Source organism: Falco cherrug, chromosome 2 (assembly GCF_023634085.1).
Source record: "Falco cherrug isolate bFalChe1 chromosome 2, bFalChe1.pri, whole genome shotgun sequence".
In the NCBI taxonomy this organism is placed as follows: Eukaryota; Metazoa; Chordata; class Aves; order Falconiformes; family Falconidae; genus Falco; species Falco cherrug.
The window spans coordinates 32369621-32385960 of NC_073698.1; the positions used below are offsets into that span (position 1 = coordinate 32369621).

At 38.7% G+C, this 16340-nt stretch overlaps 1 protein-coding gene across 1 annotated transcript in view; it reads right to left on the minus strand.

Moving 5' to 3' along the window:
* The window catches only part of GTF2F2 (general transcription factor IIF subunit 2), an 87563-nt gene that overhangs the window by 8635 nt on the left and 62588 nt on the right, over nt 1-16340 (minus strand). The window contains exon 7 of the mRNA XM_055701592.1: nt 5339-5438. Within this exon, the coding sequence (XP_055557567.1) occupies nt 5339-5438 (100 nt within the window). The remainder of the gene's footprint in view (nt 1-5338; nt 5439-16340) is intronic.

Here is a 16340-nt window from a genome sequence, read left to right on the forward strand (position 1 = left end):
CTAAAAACCTAAGACGGGCTTGGGCAACCAAATACTTGTCTGCTTTTCCAACCGTATGTTAGTGATATAACAGACATAAACTCCCCACACAAACACACAGAATTGCTTTTATCCACTAATACACTTTGGTGTAATTATTTAACTCCTTAGTCTCTGCATTTAAACAATAAATCTTCAAAACAGTAATAGCTTTGCAACAACAGCTAAGTGTAGCATCAAGTAAAACAGCTTCACAGTACATCATCTCGGTTGCCATGATCTACAGCAGAACTGCTATGCCACAGAAACTATAGAGTAGGTACATAAATCTAGAAAATTAACCTGCCTGTAAATTATCCATCAAAACATTTGATTCTTTTGAAAGTCCAACAGACAATTCATTAGGAGCTTCTGTTGACCTTGAAAAGGTTTTACTTGTAAGCTTTGGAAGCCCTGTTGTGGACTCAGTTTCTGTTTCTGTACTGGTGTAGTCTCACTGTGCAGGATAATGCAAGCAGACTGCATCCAGTTGTGAACACATGGAGCAGAACTGCAATGGCATTGAAAAAAGTACGAACAAGTCTACTCAGCTGGCACACTTTAAAACTACAAACCCAAAATACAGTCAGGATCCATTAATACAATAAAAAATTATGACACCGTAACGTGACAGAAGCCGAATTCTTTACCAAGCAGCACTGCCAGGGTGCACTCGGGGGTTCCCTGCCTCTGCTGGTTGCAAGTCCACCAGCAAAGCAGCTGGCCAGTTCTCTGCATATACTCACATAGCCATGCAGGTATTGGAGAAGCCGAATAAATCCCATTCATCTAAAAGTCTACTATGACCTACAGCACTACCCATGACCTGGTACTTGAGCAAGAGTTTCTGTATGAAGCACCTATAGAAATGACACAAAAAGTAGGGAGCAGGAAGAGCCTGGCCTCTTGCTGCATGAAATGCAGGATGAAGTACGAGATGTGTGAGAGTGCTACCTGCAAGCATTACAATAATAAGCAACAATAAATAAGCAATACACTAAATCAACTGTTTGATTGCCAAAAAGTCTTTGCATCTGATCTTCAGCTGACCTAATGCCAGTCACTTTGCACATTAAAAATGCTTTTAATTTATACCTGGATATATTGTACCATATGGGAAGGAAAGTTGCACGACTGCAACTTTATGGAGTCCTCTTCAAAAATCAAGACATCAACACTGTATTCTCCTGGAAACAGAGTTTTCTAATTAGCCGCTGCAATCAACTGCAGTGGGCTTTCTTGATCCTGAGTTTCCAACCTTTTTTGATGTAGGGATACCCAGAATTTTCCAGTTTCTCTGTGCAGTTGCTGGTCAGGTCATGGCTGATACCGGTAAACAGCAGTCAACTGGATGTTCAATAGAGCCCTATTACATTTGAGACACTGGCTTATGGGACACTAGGACTGAGGACACTAAGAATGTTTTGAATATAGGCACATGTTAACATTTTGCAAGAGCAGGAGATGGATTATCCAGCCTTAATTTGTTGCCAGAAAAGCATCCAGCACTTCAGTAGAGGTCAAGTCCAGGAGACCGCAGAAGAGATGAAGGTGTCTCTATTTGCAATGACTGAGTTCTGGGTTTCCGCATACATCTGAGGTCACTTTTCAGTGCAAAGACCTATGCAGTTTTTTCTCAGGTTAGCAACTTTTCTCTGACTCAAAATATACCAGTTGAAAGATGCAGTGTGAAAGATGAAGACAGTCAGTTACAGGCTGTATCATTCTGCCACAGCAGCAACTATTACACATCTCTTCTTACCAAGCCTTCTGCAATTTTCTGCTTCCCTAAACAACAAAACCAAAATGAACAAAAAGAAAAACAGAAACAGAAACAAACTGCAGCTGGAAAAGCTACTGGGACTCTCAAGACAATCTCTGAGAACAACAAAAAAAATCCATGGTACTATTTGTACCTCTTCAAATGACACCACAGGAAAAATGTGCTTAGCTAGCAACTAGCTACTACTCTCCCTTTGTGGAGGAAAAAAAAGTACTCAACTTTAAAATTGATGCTTCTACACAAAGGAACAAAGGAACAATAAGGAAATTCTCAACATTATCTTCACTGATGTTAGGTCTCTGACAGGACTATTTCACAACTGGGTATAAAAACCTAATTATACGAATAATAGTCTCCTGGAAAATAACATGAGGTAGTCTTTCTAACCAAAGCACAATCTTTTTTTTGCTAGCAAACTGTAATGCCCAGCATTCTTCTTTCTCTATTATTTCAGTGCCTCGGTATACTCTCCCCAGTAGGGGTTTCTACTTTACATTCTCTGGATGAGCTAAAGTAAATCAAAGAAGAGTGTTAGTATTCCCTATACAAATGCAATGTGAATATTCTAATATTCTTAATTCATTAATGTATAAAACCAACTCACACAGAAATCTGAGTATCAAACTCTCCCTTTGTTAAAGAGTTATTTGCTGTTGGTGTCCAAATTGCCCCAAATTTAATTAGCAACACTCCAGCATTTCCCTCCAACTTCAGCAACAGCTCCCACTGTGTCTGAAAACACTGAGTGCGTTGTGAAGTGCTAATTTAAAAAAAAAAAAAAAGAAAAAAAAAAAGAAGCACGGTATCTGTTGCTGTTTTTTTCTTTTTGTCTTGTGAATACACTGCTCATAGCAAGTTACAATGCAGCCTTTCATTATTTTTCCTTCCTGTTTTCTTCGCAAACAGGATGCTTTATGCAGTAGGCTTAAAAGACTTTTTGAGAGTCATATTACAGAACGCACGTACACTGTCAACTAATGAGATTTCTTTAAAATTGTGTGGCTTTTAAGTTTAAGAAGCATTAGAATACGATTTGATTTCAAGGAAGGACCATTTCAGAACAAGCTGTTGAGTGTAGAAATTTAGAGTTTATCCCTGCAAGACTTCATACAGCAATCAATTTCTCTTTGTTTACCTTCCCAGGACATTGCTAAGCTTGCTGAAAAGCTGCCAAAATTACCTTCTTGAAGGTATCACTAATACTGAAGCTGATGTATTACTCTGCTTCAGTAGACAGCTAATACAAAGGTGAAAGAGAAGTGAGACTAAATCTAAAGTTTCACCTGAAGATGTTTGAAAGGAGTCTTAAAAGTTTTCTCATTCCCTGGAGCACAGGTACCAGCCTCTATAGTATGGGAGAGTGGGAAGAGGGGAGATCACAAAGAAGCCTCTGAAGGGGCAACCAGGACCACTAGAGGACTTTTCTGCTGTGTTACGAAAAATAATTAAGTCATAGAAAGACTCCAGCGCAAGAATATTAATACTGTAACCTTGTAAACATGTAATATTTACATATATACAGAAAATGAAGGTCCCTTTCCCAGAGAAGAAAAACAAAGTCACAATCCTGGCATATATTGTAACGGAACTGCAATTTCTTCTAATAAAAAGGTAGGCTTAATGTAACGTCTTGCCAAAAAAAAATTTAAAAAATTTAAAAAATCACTTTCCCCATCCTTGTATCCAAACAAGCTATTGCTATTTCTCATCCACATATAATTTATTTCCCTCCTTCCTGTTGTACGTTTATTTACAGGTACATGGAGCAGCCACGTTTAAGCCCCATTTAATATTCTATCATCTCTTCCTTCAGGAAATGTTACTGCTTTCTTTCTAATTTAGCAGATACTCATTCTTTCCTCAGAAACTCCCCAGAAGATGACTGAACATATCAGCATGTACAGTAGTTTGTGTATTTTTTCTTCTTTCTTAGTAAAAGTCTTGTCCCCAACAGGGCTGTCATACAATTACAAGCAATGCAGCAAGTTTTAAGAAAGCAACTGCTGCTTGGAAACAGGAGAAAAATAACGAAGAGGTTTAAAAAGTTCATGGACGTGTTCTCCCAGTTGTACATCCTTTCAGCCATCTAACCTGAACCTTAATAAAAGAGTAGTGAAAAGAAAGATGTAGAAAGGCAAGGCAAGGCCAAGAGTGACTCAAGTACAAGTATGTCCTACTAGTTATTTCCTATCAGAACATCTTTAAGGTAGACATGAAAAGTAAACACACTGCCAATGGACTTCAACTAGCACGGACCGCTATGTAACCAATAAAAATATTACAATTAGGACAAAAGAGCATCACAACTTTTAAGAAGCCTGGTTATGTCCTGGTTATACCCCCTGAGTCTCACAGGAGACTTAAATTTCTGTGATGATACGATGACAGTAGTTTGCGATTGGATTAACGATTCAGAAGTCATACTGTTGTAATTATGCTAGTGTCAGGGAAATGGCACAGCATCCTAGTAAAAAGAGCAGCTGTACATCACCGTAGCTTATTTCAGATTTAAAGAAGGAGACTAATAGTAGCATCATAAAACAATATACTCATATAAAATCACACTTGCATAGCAGGATATACTAGTGTGACTATTTTGGTGAAATGTCATTCCCCTAGCTGAAATAGTTATATTGGTATGATCATCTGCGTATAGATCAGACTTTGAACAGTAACTACTACAGAACAGTCCCATAAGAGAGAAACAATTATTTTTGGTTCTGTGGAAATAGACTGCCTTTCAGAATAATGCTTAAATATCATGCAGTATATTGTCATTTGTTTTATGTAAATAAAATCTTAATAAAAAGTGTAAAAGTTTAAATGACTAACACAGTGACTCATTTTCAGTATGACTTAACATTGCTCATATTCAACAGTAACAGCAATTATATATGCATACACACAAATTACTCGAAGATCTTTAAGAAAAAGGACGTTATAGTTTGTATGTACATCAACTGATCTGGAACAGCAGTGTGGGTGTAATATTGACAAAGCCAATGATGCAAATAACACATACTGTGAAGGTATGAAACTGTGAAAAATTATCAGCTGTTACTCTTCTCTACTTCTTGTCAGTTCCTGCAAAGGACTGGAAACTAATGATTCTTTTCAAGTCTTTGAACCCCGTATGATATTTTATTTGGCTCAGAGGAGTGCTTCCAGATCTCATAGCACAGAGTCAGAACTGCCTTTCATCGCCATACTTCGAAATTACATCTCACAAAAAAAGACCAGAGGAAGAATGTAATAAAGCCACTAGAAAAGGTTTGGGTAAAGGCGGTCTGCCCTCTGTCAGGTAGCACGACAAGAGTTAGAATTGGCAGACCTTAGCCCTAAGGATGACACCGGTCTTGAGACAGAAAGAAGATCCCCAGAAGACAAAATCAGGCAGAAACCAGGTAACATAGAGCGTTTCCAAAGACAGTGGCCAGCTGTGAGCAAAAGACCTGCAGGACAGCAGCAGAGCGATTCTAGAGTCCTGAGACAGATTCCTGAAGAGGAGAAGAAGGGAAAACACTGAGAGCTACTTACATTATATTGATGATTAGCCACGGGTTTGTAGTTTGTGGTTACGGCTTTGTCCAGCTGCTGTGATAGCCTTACAGGTTTAGAAGATTCTTCTATCTGTAATCTGCAAAAGAAAAGGAGAATTAGAAAAAGTTCAGACAAGCACATATTCCAAATGAATTCTAAAAATCTGCAAGTACGAACCAGCCCTTATCGAAGGTCAGCTGCAAACAAATCATAAGGCAGAACAGATGCACTCTTCTGAATTAAGTTTTTCCTACTCTTACTTTTGCTCAAGAACACGGTGAATTATTAGGACACTATATGCTACAGAAGATACCAAAATGCTGAAAACCAAACAACTGTGAAGGCAAGATGCTAAAACCCATGTCTGAATACAAACTTTATTCCCAAAGCCTGACACTCAGATGGAAGAAAAGCCTTAAAAAAGATCAAACCCAACCCAAATGAACCCAGAATCTCCCAGCCTACTCAGCTGAGGTCAGAAAAAGCTTCTGATCCACCTCTGCTAACTCTCAGAGCACAGCAAAGATCAGATTCCATGACCTTCTCTTAGATATTTTAATGTAAAAATATAAATTTCCATGACCTTTCTTTTAGCATTATAGCACAGAGAGCACAAGTAACTGTTTTACGAGCACTTTTAAAAACACAGAGAAATCCACCCGCGTTCAAACGAATGTACAATCAAGTTTCAATCATACAGTTACCAAGAGGTGACCTTCATCCCTCTTCAGGGAAGACTCTGAGAAGGTCTGAGGTTGAACACATTTTGTCATCCCTACGTAATTTAAAGCTTATATATGATGGTGTAGAAGAGCAGCTCCGTTTACTCCAAGTTTACTCAAGAATTACTACTTGAAATGAAGATGCAAGAAAGCAAGCTTTAGAAAGGTGCAGGACCTCTCTTCAGAGAAAACAGCTCTATAGCACATAAAAGTAACGCCTTATCATCAGTGAAGTTATTTTGTTTCCAAAGGTGTATCTTACAGGCAGAAGAGTCAATTTCACTAAACACAATATGAGACTTCTAGCCCAATAAATGTACAATTTTTTTAATAAATAAAAATAAATCTGCTTCTTTCCAAAGAAAAATTAATAGTGACGCTAATGCAAATAGTAACTAAATGTTTACTAATGTAAAACACAAAAGTGATAAAGACAACAGCTCTTTCAAAACCACTTGTGCTTAACATCACTGATTTCTTTTTATAAAAATATAATGTGCACCCCAAAAGCTTGATTTAAATTCAGCACGCTTGTGATTTAACACTCGAACAACCTAAATAAATTACAATTAAAGTAAGCATTACATTAAATAAATTCTCTAGTTGTAGCAGCTGGAAATAAAGCCAACCATCCTTCCCAGCTAGTATTAGCGGACAGCAGTTGCTGACGGTTTTGTCTCACACATAGATAGAAACTTGTTTCCTTTTGAATCTTTGCAGATTCGTCATTTGTTCTATAGTTTTCATTACCCTTAAGCAACCACTGCCTTGTATTCTACATTTCTAAATTCAAAGGTACATCAATGCCTTCTTCTGTCCAAATGTAGCACGTTTTCTTAGCTTGAACAAAAATAAATTGGAAGGTAAATGAGCAGTGAACATTTTTTACCCCTGTCCTGGCAAATAAAGGTGTTTTTATCACAAGAGTTTATCTTTTAGCCTTCAATCTAATTAAATCATTTTAAAGATTTTATTGATCTGGTTACCAAAGGTCTTCTAAACTCACACTTCACAGAGGCACAGGCTAAAGCTAAATCTGTATCTTTTCTCCAAATCTGTCTTTTATTCCAACTTTTCGTTACTTAATATTTTTCCTTTTAGTCTCAATGCTTTTTTTTTTTTAATAGTTTGGCTTTAATTTTTATTTTTATAAAATCTTTTCTTGCAGTACTTTGCCATTTTTCCTGTTGTTTTGACCTGGGGAGTTTTCCAGTCCTCCCTCTCCCCTACTGTAGCGCTATTTTTCATCTCACTTCTCCCCTCGCATATTTTTCCTTTCTGTAAAGATTTCCCGCTCAACCTGTTTACTGATACTGCTCCTGTTCATAAGACAGGGGCTCCTGGTGACGAACTGGGAATTCTTATTCCTGCTTTCCCCTTCAAGGCCACTGCACCACCTTCATGTGGACCAGATTTAGTGATTTGATTTGTGATGTTGTTCCAGAGTCCTTCTCTTTATTACAGCTGCAGCACAGGTAAGTGATAGACAAGGTTCCTGACAATATTAAAACATACCCGATGGTCTCGTTTTCAGGGAGCACTAGGCTTTCCATGGTGGCATTTCTCCATGATTAAATCCTCCTTGCACTGGGCTTTACAGTCATTACTCTTTACAAGGTAAATTTACCATATCCTCCATTTCTTCAGGAAAAAGTCATTAGCCCTTCAGTGGCAAAACGCCAGAACACTGAAAATACGGACTGAACACCTTAGACTGTCCTCAGAAGGAAAACCCTTAGAATGGTGATGTCAAACCCCCTCCAGCTTCTTAATGAATTAGATATTTAAAGATGCAAACAATTGGTAGGTCTTTCCTCTACAGCCTGTTGTGAACGTCGGACACTGCTCAGTGTTGAGGGTCTCTTCCTATTCTGGCATTTTAAAATTGCAATACAGGAAATTTCAACCCCCATTTCAGTGCAGCTTCCATAAATTAATCCTTCTTTGCAGGAAAGAAGACCAGCAATTTACTTCTTAACATTTTTTCACTTGCCATGCAGGATATGCATTTCAGCTTTTTCATTTTAACCTGCTAATTTCCAAACCAGTAGAAAACCAAATGCGTAGGAGAGCTAATGCACTTCTCGGAGGCCTCCAGAGGTTGATGGCAGTGAAGTTACGTTTAATATGTGAAGCTCCCCAGCACAGAATCTTGAAAGTGAAGAAAAACTTCTTGCCTGCTTAGGAAACAGGAAGGAAGCCTACCAAGTGAAAACAGAAATGGACAATCTAAGTTTGTTTGTAAAATGGCAGACTTCAGAAAGATCTACATGTACCAAATAACAAATATATCTGCTACAAAGGTATGTACCTCTTAAAGAAATTTCAGAGATGTCTTTGTCGTACTTCAGGGTTTCTTACAACCCACAGGTCTCAGATGGCCCTCAGAAAACTGGCTAACAGTACAATGTTACATTTTTTCCCTGTTCCTAGTTGACAAATTCCTGTAGTGAGAACTAAAAATACATTAAATTCCTGGTATTACTTTTTAATGCAAGCAATTACAGCAGCTGCCACATGCCAATATGGAAATATAAATGGGAAGCACGGTGACTCAGGAGGCAAACCTTTTTATTAGTATGCATTTATTCTACACATGCATCTTGCTCTTCTCCCTAATGGCTGCCCTTCTCATTTCTTTTTCTGCAGCTTTCAAGATCTCCTGGAGAATGACAGAGCCTCAGCTTGCCTTCCTTCCACGGGGCTTCCATGCAGAATATGGTCACACAATCTATGTGGAACAAGAGCTGCTGCATAACTCACATTAGCCTCCCCAAAATATGCACAAATACAGGTAAAGGGCCTGACAAATGTGCTATAAACCCCAAATTAGCAAATGGTTCATGTGTAGATGAGGCACTAAAATTTGCTTAGTGCATTACAAAGGGTAAAGACAAATGGCCTGTAATCATTTTGTCCAAATGATTTGTTGGTACAGATGCTATTTGCAGGGAAAATACAGTGGTGGTTTTTTTCCTTCCCAAAACCATGCTGTAACTCTCCTTTATTCAGAAATATCTGGGTGAATATAACTGACTTTTAAAATTTGTACAGTTGTTGTTTGAAAAAAGTTGATAAAACATATTTATAAATTCTAGTAATTATACACTCAAAAATTTGCAACAAAAGCTATGAATTGGGCATTATACTAGCCTTTTTGAGCAACTTTTAATGTGCTACAGATATAATTACTTTTAAATGCTCATTTCTTAAACAGAGTTTAAAAAACAGTATTAAACCAAAATATTTATGAATCATTTTACACAGGGTTTTCTCAGAGTGGATCTGCTGAATCTTAATTGAAACTGTTGGTAGGAATAAAGAAAAAAAAATCAATAGGTATTCTGAGTCACTGGTGACACTGATTTAAAAGAGCAGTGGCTTTTTACCTATTACTCTTTATTATGATTTGCAGGAGTGTGACAGTTAAAAGCCTTAGTTATGGGTCAGAACTACACACAACTCTAACTCCTTGGAGATTTTCCACTTGACTCTCGTTGAAATAGCTAGTGCCATAATTCATGCTAATATCTGGCCTAAAAAAAGAATGCAGATTTTTCCCCCCAAAACTGGCAATAAACTAGCGACAGAGCAGCCACCAGCCTGCACACTGTGGTTTTCTCTTCCACCCCCAAGATCAAATATAGCTCTTCTGCCTTGAAATACAGCAAGTAACCAGCACGGCACCGAACTCACCACGGTCATTTCCCAGCAGAATACATTTTATACTGCAACTCTGATTTGTCATTGTGCCTACAGCTGAATAAGGGGAAAAATATTCAAACAGCATGGAAATAATTCTATAGGATTTGTCAACATGCAGCAGGCTCATAAAGGGAAACATGAAGGCAATATGTACATTCCTAGGAGTAGATGCTCACTGGCTTTTAAATACATGTATCTTCCAGCAACAAAAAATAAAACAAAGACCTTTAGAATAGATGATTTACTGTGATTAATCTTCTGCCACAAAACAAATGTTTCAAAGACTAGAAGCACGTATTAATCAGAAATGCTGCTAGGACTTGAATTCTTGACGTTTCTAAAGAAATTACTATACAGATGGGACTGAAAGTTTCAATACCTTTGTGTGCTTAGCTGTATTTACACAGGGCACTAGTAAGTAAGGAGCCAACCTTAACTGTTGCTAAGGAGGAAAAGTTGCTTTGCTTTTCTCTCCGCAATATCACTCAACAGAGGTGCACTGGAAAAGAGCAGGCCCACTGCTCAAAGCTTTGGAGGGGAAGAAACAACCTCTCCAGATCTGCAGTTTTGCAGTTGGTTGGTGGTTTTTTTTGACTCCTCACAGAAGTCCCCAGCCCGATACCAGTGGAGTGAAAGCCAAGGACTAATGCTCTCTTAGCCCTTTACTCAGTAATTCTGTACTTGAACCAGACACTGGCAGCTGCATTATACGAAGTTCAACAATACCCAAGATGTGCAACCAAGTTTTTTTGCTTCCCTGTTTAGCTATGCATCCCAAACGTGGTAAGAGATAGGTACATGCTGCAAAATCTCATCCAAAACAAGCTAATAAAATAAATTTAATAATATACTTCATACCTACTTCTGTTGCATTCATTTGGACTACAGCACCTTGCTGAAAAGTTCAGGTAGCATCTTTCCTGACTTTTCTTCCAAGCAAGAGGATTAGTAATATAAGACACGAGCAGATGATGGGCAAGAGACAAAAACTCCTATAAGATGCTGAAACTTAAAAGTTTTTGTAATTCTGTGGGAACTACGGGAACTCGGCACCCTGTGGGGCACATCCTGTTAAAAAACCTCCATGGCACTGCCCAACCACAAACAACACAGGAAACTGCCAGAATGACCACACTGGTAGAAATACACATTGTCTAATAATAATGATGACAATCTGTTGCTACACATAACAATCTGTCATACATTCTGAAAGATAAGAACTAGCAGCATGCAAATTCAGTATGTTGTGTTGTAAGGAGTCCTACTGTCTCACATTAAATGGAGGTGGACGGCTGCAGCCTGTTGCACAGATGAATCTACTATTCTCCTTCACACGTTGAGTGTTACTCCAGCGCGCACACCCAGCCAAAGCAAAATGAGTCCATCCCCATTTATAAAGACCAGACAGGCAGACAGGGAAGAGGATAAGCTGAATGGAAATGGCATTAAGAAGCACATTTGCCGGCATTAAATAACAAAATGTTTCATGTTATTAATATAGAATATGATTTATAACTAATTTTAAGTCCTGAAATCCTGGCATTTCAAGAAAAGTGCTGCAATTATTTCATGTTCAGGAAACCTATTAGGCTTTTCTGAAGTTGACATCTTCAACTACGTATGTTGAAGGCTGAGCGATGAATTATATGAATAGAAGATAATTTCATGTCTAATATTGAGACAAGCGCCACAGTCATAACTGAAGACTTTCTACATATCTTTCTCCAGTACAGAACACAAGATGATATGAATGGCAATTCAACAATAACTAATAATTGCTTATACATTTTATTTTCTGGTTTGATAAAATGGGAATAGTTGATTAAAACCACTAAGCTCCTGTTTTTCTCTCTGAGTTTAGTACTGCAAATGACTAAAATAAAATCTTTCTGGGCTGAGGATGTGAAGATAAATAATGTAACAATAAGATAAGACAGACTTTAGCATTCTAGGAGTGATATAATTTAATAACTTTATTATTTGATGACTACCTGTAAACATTTTAAGTGATGCCCTAATGCAATTAGGGTGAAGAAAATTACTAGATCTGCTTGGCATCGTGGACACTTTTAATCGAGCTCATACGTCTCTATGGATACTTCCTCTAGAAGTGTCCTGATGCTGATGAAGCCAAGCTCTGGCCATGCATGGTCCATACTGGGGACAGAGTGGAAGTGTGCCATCTGAGGCTAAGCTTAAAAAGGAATCATAACTCAAGAGATATCTTCTATGCGATATGACTGCTAAGTGAGGTTATAAATAGCCCATCCATTAGTATGGCTGATGAAGTTTCTTGTCTTTGCCTCCATTAGGCTTGTCTGTCCAAGTCTGTGTTTCTTTATGTTTTGTTTGTTGCCTCCCACCTTTACTCAACACCCCTTTTTGTACTGGAAAGGGTCCTTGACCAGATACACTTGAGGGTGCAGATGCCCGCTCACCGTTGGGAAGCAAGGCAGCATCTGCATCCTCCTTGCTCTTCTAGGAGGACTTAGGTCAACCCAGCATTGCCCTCTTGCTGGGTGAAAAGCCCCTTCTATTGCTGTCATGCTGTGGATCGAAGGCCTTGCAGAGTCAATCATAGATTCATAGAATCATTTAAGTTGGAAAAGACCTTAGAGATCAAGTGCAACTGTATGCACACATATTACAGTTGTTCCTATCAAAAAATATCCTTTAGGAAACAATAATACAACGTCACTTCCTCCTCTTTAACTCTACTAGATGGTTCGGAAGGTAAGTTGGAAAAGAAATTAAAGACTGCATGGTTTTGGGGAGGGATCAGACTTCTTGCAAATGTACAAGTGAGCTTAAATACATACAAAAACATTTTAAGAAGTGTAATTATTTTTAAGGCAAAAGTGTAAGGAAAAGTTTTATGTCCCCTTTTGCTGGTTCAAGACTTTTTCTTGCTTCACAGCCAGATGTCTGGAAATCTCTTGCCTCTTACTAAAAGGGAAGTTTATCCTAAATCGTCAACAAACAAAACCAACCAACTAACTGAAAAATAAAGTATTTGAAACATCATTGACAAAATGCAGACTGCTAAAAATGACAACACAGGTGAAAGGGTTAAACCCTGCAAGTGCCAAGCACTTTGAGTTTTGATCTAGGTGACAAATGATGTCTGTGCCCCTGAGATTTTTGAACAAGAACCTGGAATAAGATGTGTTTAAAGTCAAGCTCTGTTCCCAGCTCTGCACCCTGTTATGCCATTTACACCTTTCTGAAAATTACACAGCTTGGAGCCCTATTCTTATCCAAACTTTGGGGACCATCAGGTTCTATATTTTCGGTCCATCCTGACTGCGCTGGGTTGTCCACTCTCCCACCAATACAAATAATGCATTTCAAAGTGTGTGCACCTGCACTCGGGAACTTGCCACTATAAACTTGTTTCCTGTTTAAGGAAAACCTCAACTTGAGTAAGCGGAATGAAGCTGCATCAGGGGAAGTTCAGATTGCAGATTAGGAAAAGGTTCTTCGCTGGGAGGTGGTTGGTCACTGGAGGAGGCTCCCCAAGGAAGCACCAAGCCTGTCAGAGCTCAAGGAACATTTGAATGACACTCTTAATCATACAGGTTAGTTGTAGGTAGTTCTGCAAGGTGCAGGGAGTTGGACTTGATGATCCTTATGGCTCCCTTCCAACTTGAGATATTCTATGATTCTATAATTAATGCCAATATTATACTTGGATGCCTGAGGAGAAAAGAAGGAAGACAAAATCTGGCATCTTAATGTAAAAACCAAGACAAAATGGATCTTTAAAAATGAAGTTACCTTCAGGTTTTTATATAATTTAAAGACAGAAATGACCATTATAATAATGAAATGATAATCTAAATTTTTCTCCTGTGTACTACTGACTGAAGAATATCCAGTGATATAATTTCAATTTTGCTACACTACATCATTTATAGAAAAACATCCTGTTGTGATTCAAAAACCCAAAAATTATGAAGAATCACTGTATGTCTATGTGCCTCCTCTCCCACTTCCATTTTCAAAGATCTAGTTTCCTTCCCTGCTCCCGTTTTCCTCAGTCCCCAAATTTCTCCATAACAAATGGATGTATTTTTTAGACACTATTTCAAATCAGGTTTTAGAAAAGGAAAATTTAAATCCTCAACTACCAATTATTTCTAAAAGTAAAATAAACAGACTTGTCTCAAAATCACATAATCTTCATTTTCCTGCCAAAACTAATCTGCAGTGCTTGTTGCTCTTTGAAACCAATAGTATAAATAATGGGAATATCTAAGTTCAGGCAACACAAAGCCAAATACTTCTTGCCAGTGTCTGCAGATTCACAAATGGTGCTGAATTTTGCTAATTAGAACAAGAAAGGAGAATTTCAGGGTGTCTGTTAGAAAGCTACATCTTCACCATACCCTGAAAGCCCTAGGTCTTGAATTGCTGGTAAAAAGGTAGAAGATTTACAGGCTCAGTGAATTCACTGTGCAATGAAACCACTCACAGCTACAGAAAAGCTGGAAAGAGAGAGGCAGACTGTTGGCTAGAAGTCCTTAAATGAAAAAAAAAATCCCTACAGCATCCCAGCTACCTCTCTTCAGTCTGAACCACTCCTCCCCTTCTACAAAATGTCTTTATGGAGTTACATCTGCCAGCACTCTGCCTCCGACTACACTCTCCCATCTTGAAAACTCCACTTCCCAGACACCTCACCCCTCCCCTCATAGCTCTGCAAACAGCCACGGCATCTGGCTCCATTGGGGATCTTCCAGTTTAAATTTACTGTAAACAATTTAACAGTTTGTGGCAATCTGGGAAACATTTGGATTGCTTCCCTAGAAAACCTATCTGGCTCAAATCCTCGAGGTTTTCCTCTTCTTCCTTCCTTCCTTAGCCTGCAGACCTAAACTGCTAGATAGTGGAATGGCTTTTTGAGGACATCCACCTCCCTTCTGTTAAAATAAACTTGGAAACCACCAGTGAGGGACTGTTGCAAAGGGCACTGAAATGAAACTGCTGGGAGAAACAGCGTTGTGCATGCCTATGTGTTAATGTGTTGATGACTATATACTGCCATCGATAGCTTAAAAGGTAATCTTGCACAGTTCAGCTACTGTTAAGTAGCTTAACCATATGCTTGCATGAAACTGCTGAATTAACCCACCCAACACTCTTTCCTGCAAGCAAAGAGAACCAAATTATTTTAAACTGAATTCTGAAAACATGCTTAATCCAAGCAAAATCAGCATGAAGTTAAAAAGAAAAGCTGGGTAGGCTCAGAAACCCTAGAAACCCTATGCTATATACAACAGAACAAACACAGGAAGGGAAAGAAACCCATGTTCTTCTTAGTCCATGCAAAAAAAGCAGTCTTGCTTGTCCTCCAACTGGAAAACTTATCAGTTTATCTGGCAAGCTGCAGAAAAAAAAAAAAAAGAAATGTAACACAGCAAACCAAAGAGCAGACTGAAAGATGTATCAGTTAAAGCAGAAAGCAGATTTTTTTTTAAAGTTTGATAATCATTCCTTCAGTCACCTGTATTTCCTTTGCTAACTGTATAGCACTGCTGCTCTGCTGCATTTGTTCAAACAGTTTAATTACAGTTTACCTCCTCCGATTTTGCAAAACAAGTGCCTCCCCAGCTCCCTGTCCCAATACGTTACATACCTGCCATCCCTCAGCTGCTGAGTGGGGACCATGCTCCCACAAGCAGAGCAAGGGGGTATGCAGCTGTGGCAAAGCCACAGGCAGAAACCAGCTGTGCAGAGGGAGCCCAGCGAGCAAGAATAGGGGTGGGAGCTGCCAGGCTGCTCTGTAGCTAGGAGGTGATGGCAACGGGGAAAGAAAAGCCACCATGGGACCACCCGCTGCAGACCTCTGCTTCCACTTGCCAGGCTGTGTGAAGGATGGTTTTATACCCAGCCTGTATCATTCTGTCTGGCTTGAGTCACCTTCCTCAAGGTCTGGTCTTTGAAATCGTGCTGCAGAGGGCAAACGTGAGTGTTATTTTCTTAAAAAGCCTTACTTGGCTTCTGCGCATCATCTTCAGGGTGTGCAGTGCCCATCACAGCCACAGATGTGTCCCTGTTAGCCCCTGACAAGAGCTCTCACTCAGTATTTTGAAAACATTTTCAGGATCTGGAGGCTGTGGCCCAAGACTCAGCTTCAAGCTCTGCTACAACTTTAAACCAACAATTTGCAAAGTTATTTCAAAATATCTTTCTTTTAAAAACACACCAATAACAACAAGGTACAACAAGGACAAGGCTAGGTTTTGAGGCAACCAAGTCCAGAAAGCGTAAGATTTCATTTTGCATTTTAAAAATATAATTTAAAAAATAACTTTGACATTGTTTTGGAGAAAAAACAACAATATAAGCTTGGAAGCTCAGAATATTATCTTTTGAACATTCTCTAGAGAGCTTATTTATTAAGAAATAAACCTAGCTCCATGCACTTCTGAGCTCTGCTACATTAGTATTCTGCTCTTAATTAGAGATGTTCAGAAGATTGCCTGTTATTTGTGAACACAAAGAAACTCACCCAGACTTTGTGAAGCCATACCTATTCTGTTATTAGATAAAAAACCCCAAAGATTTGA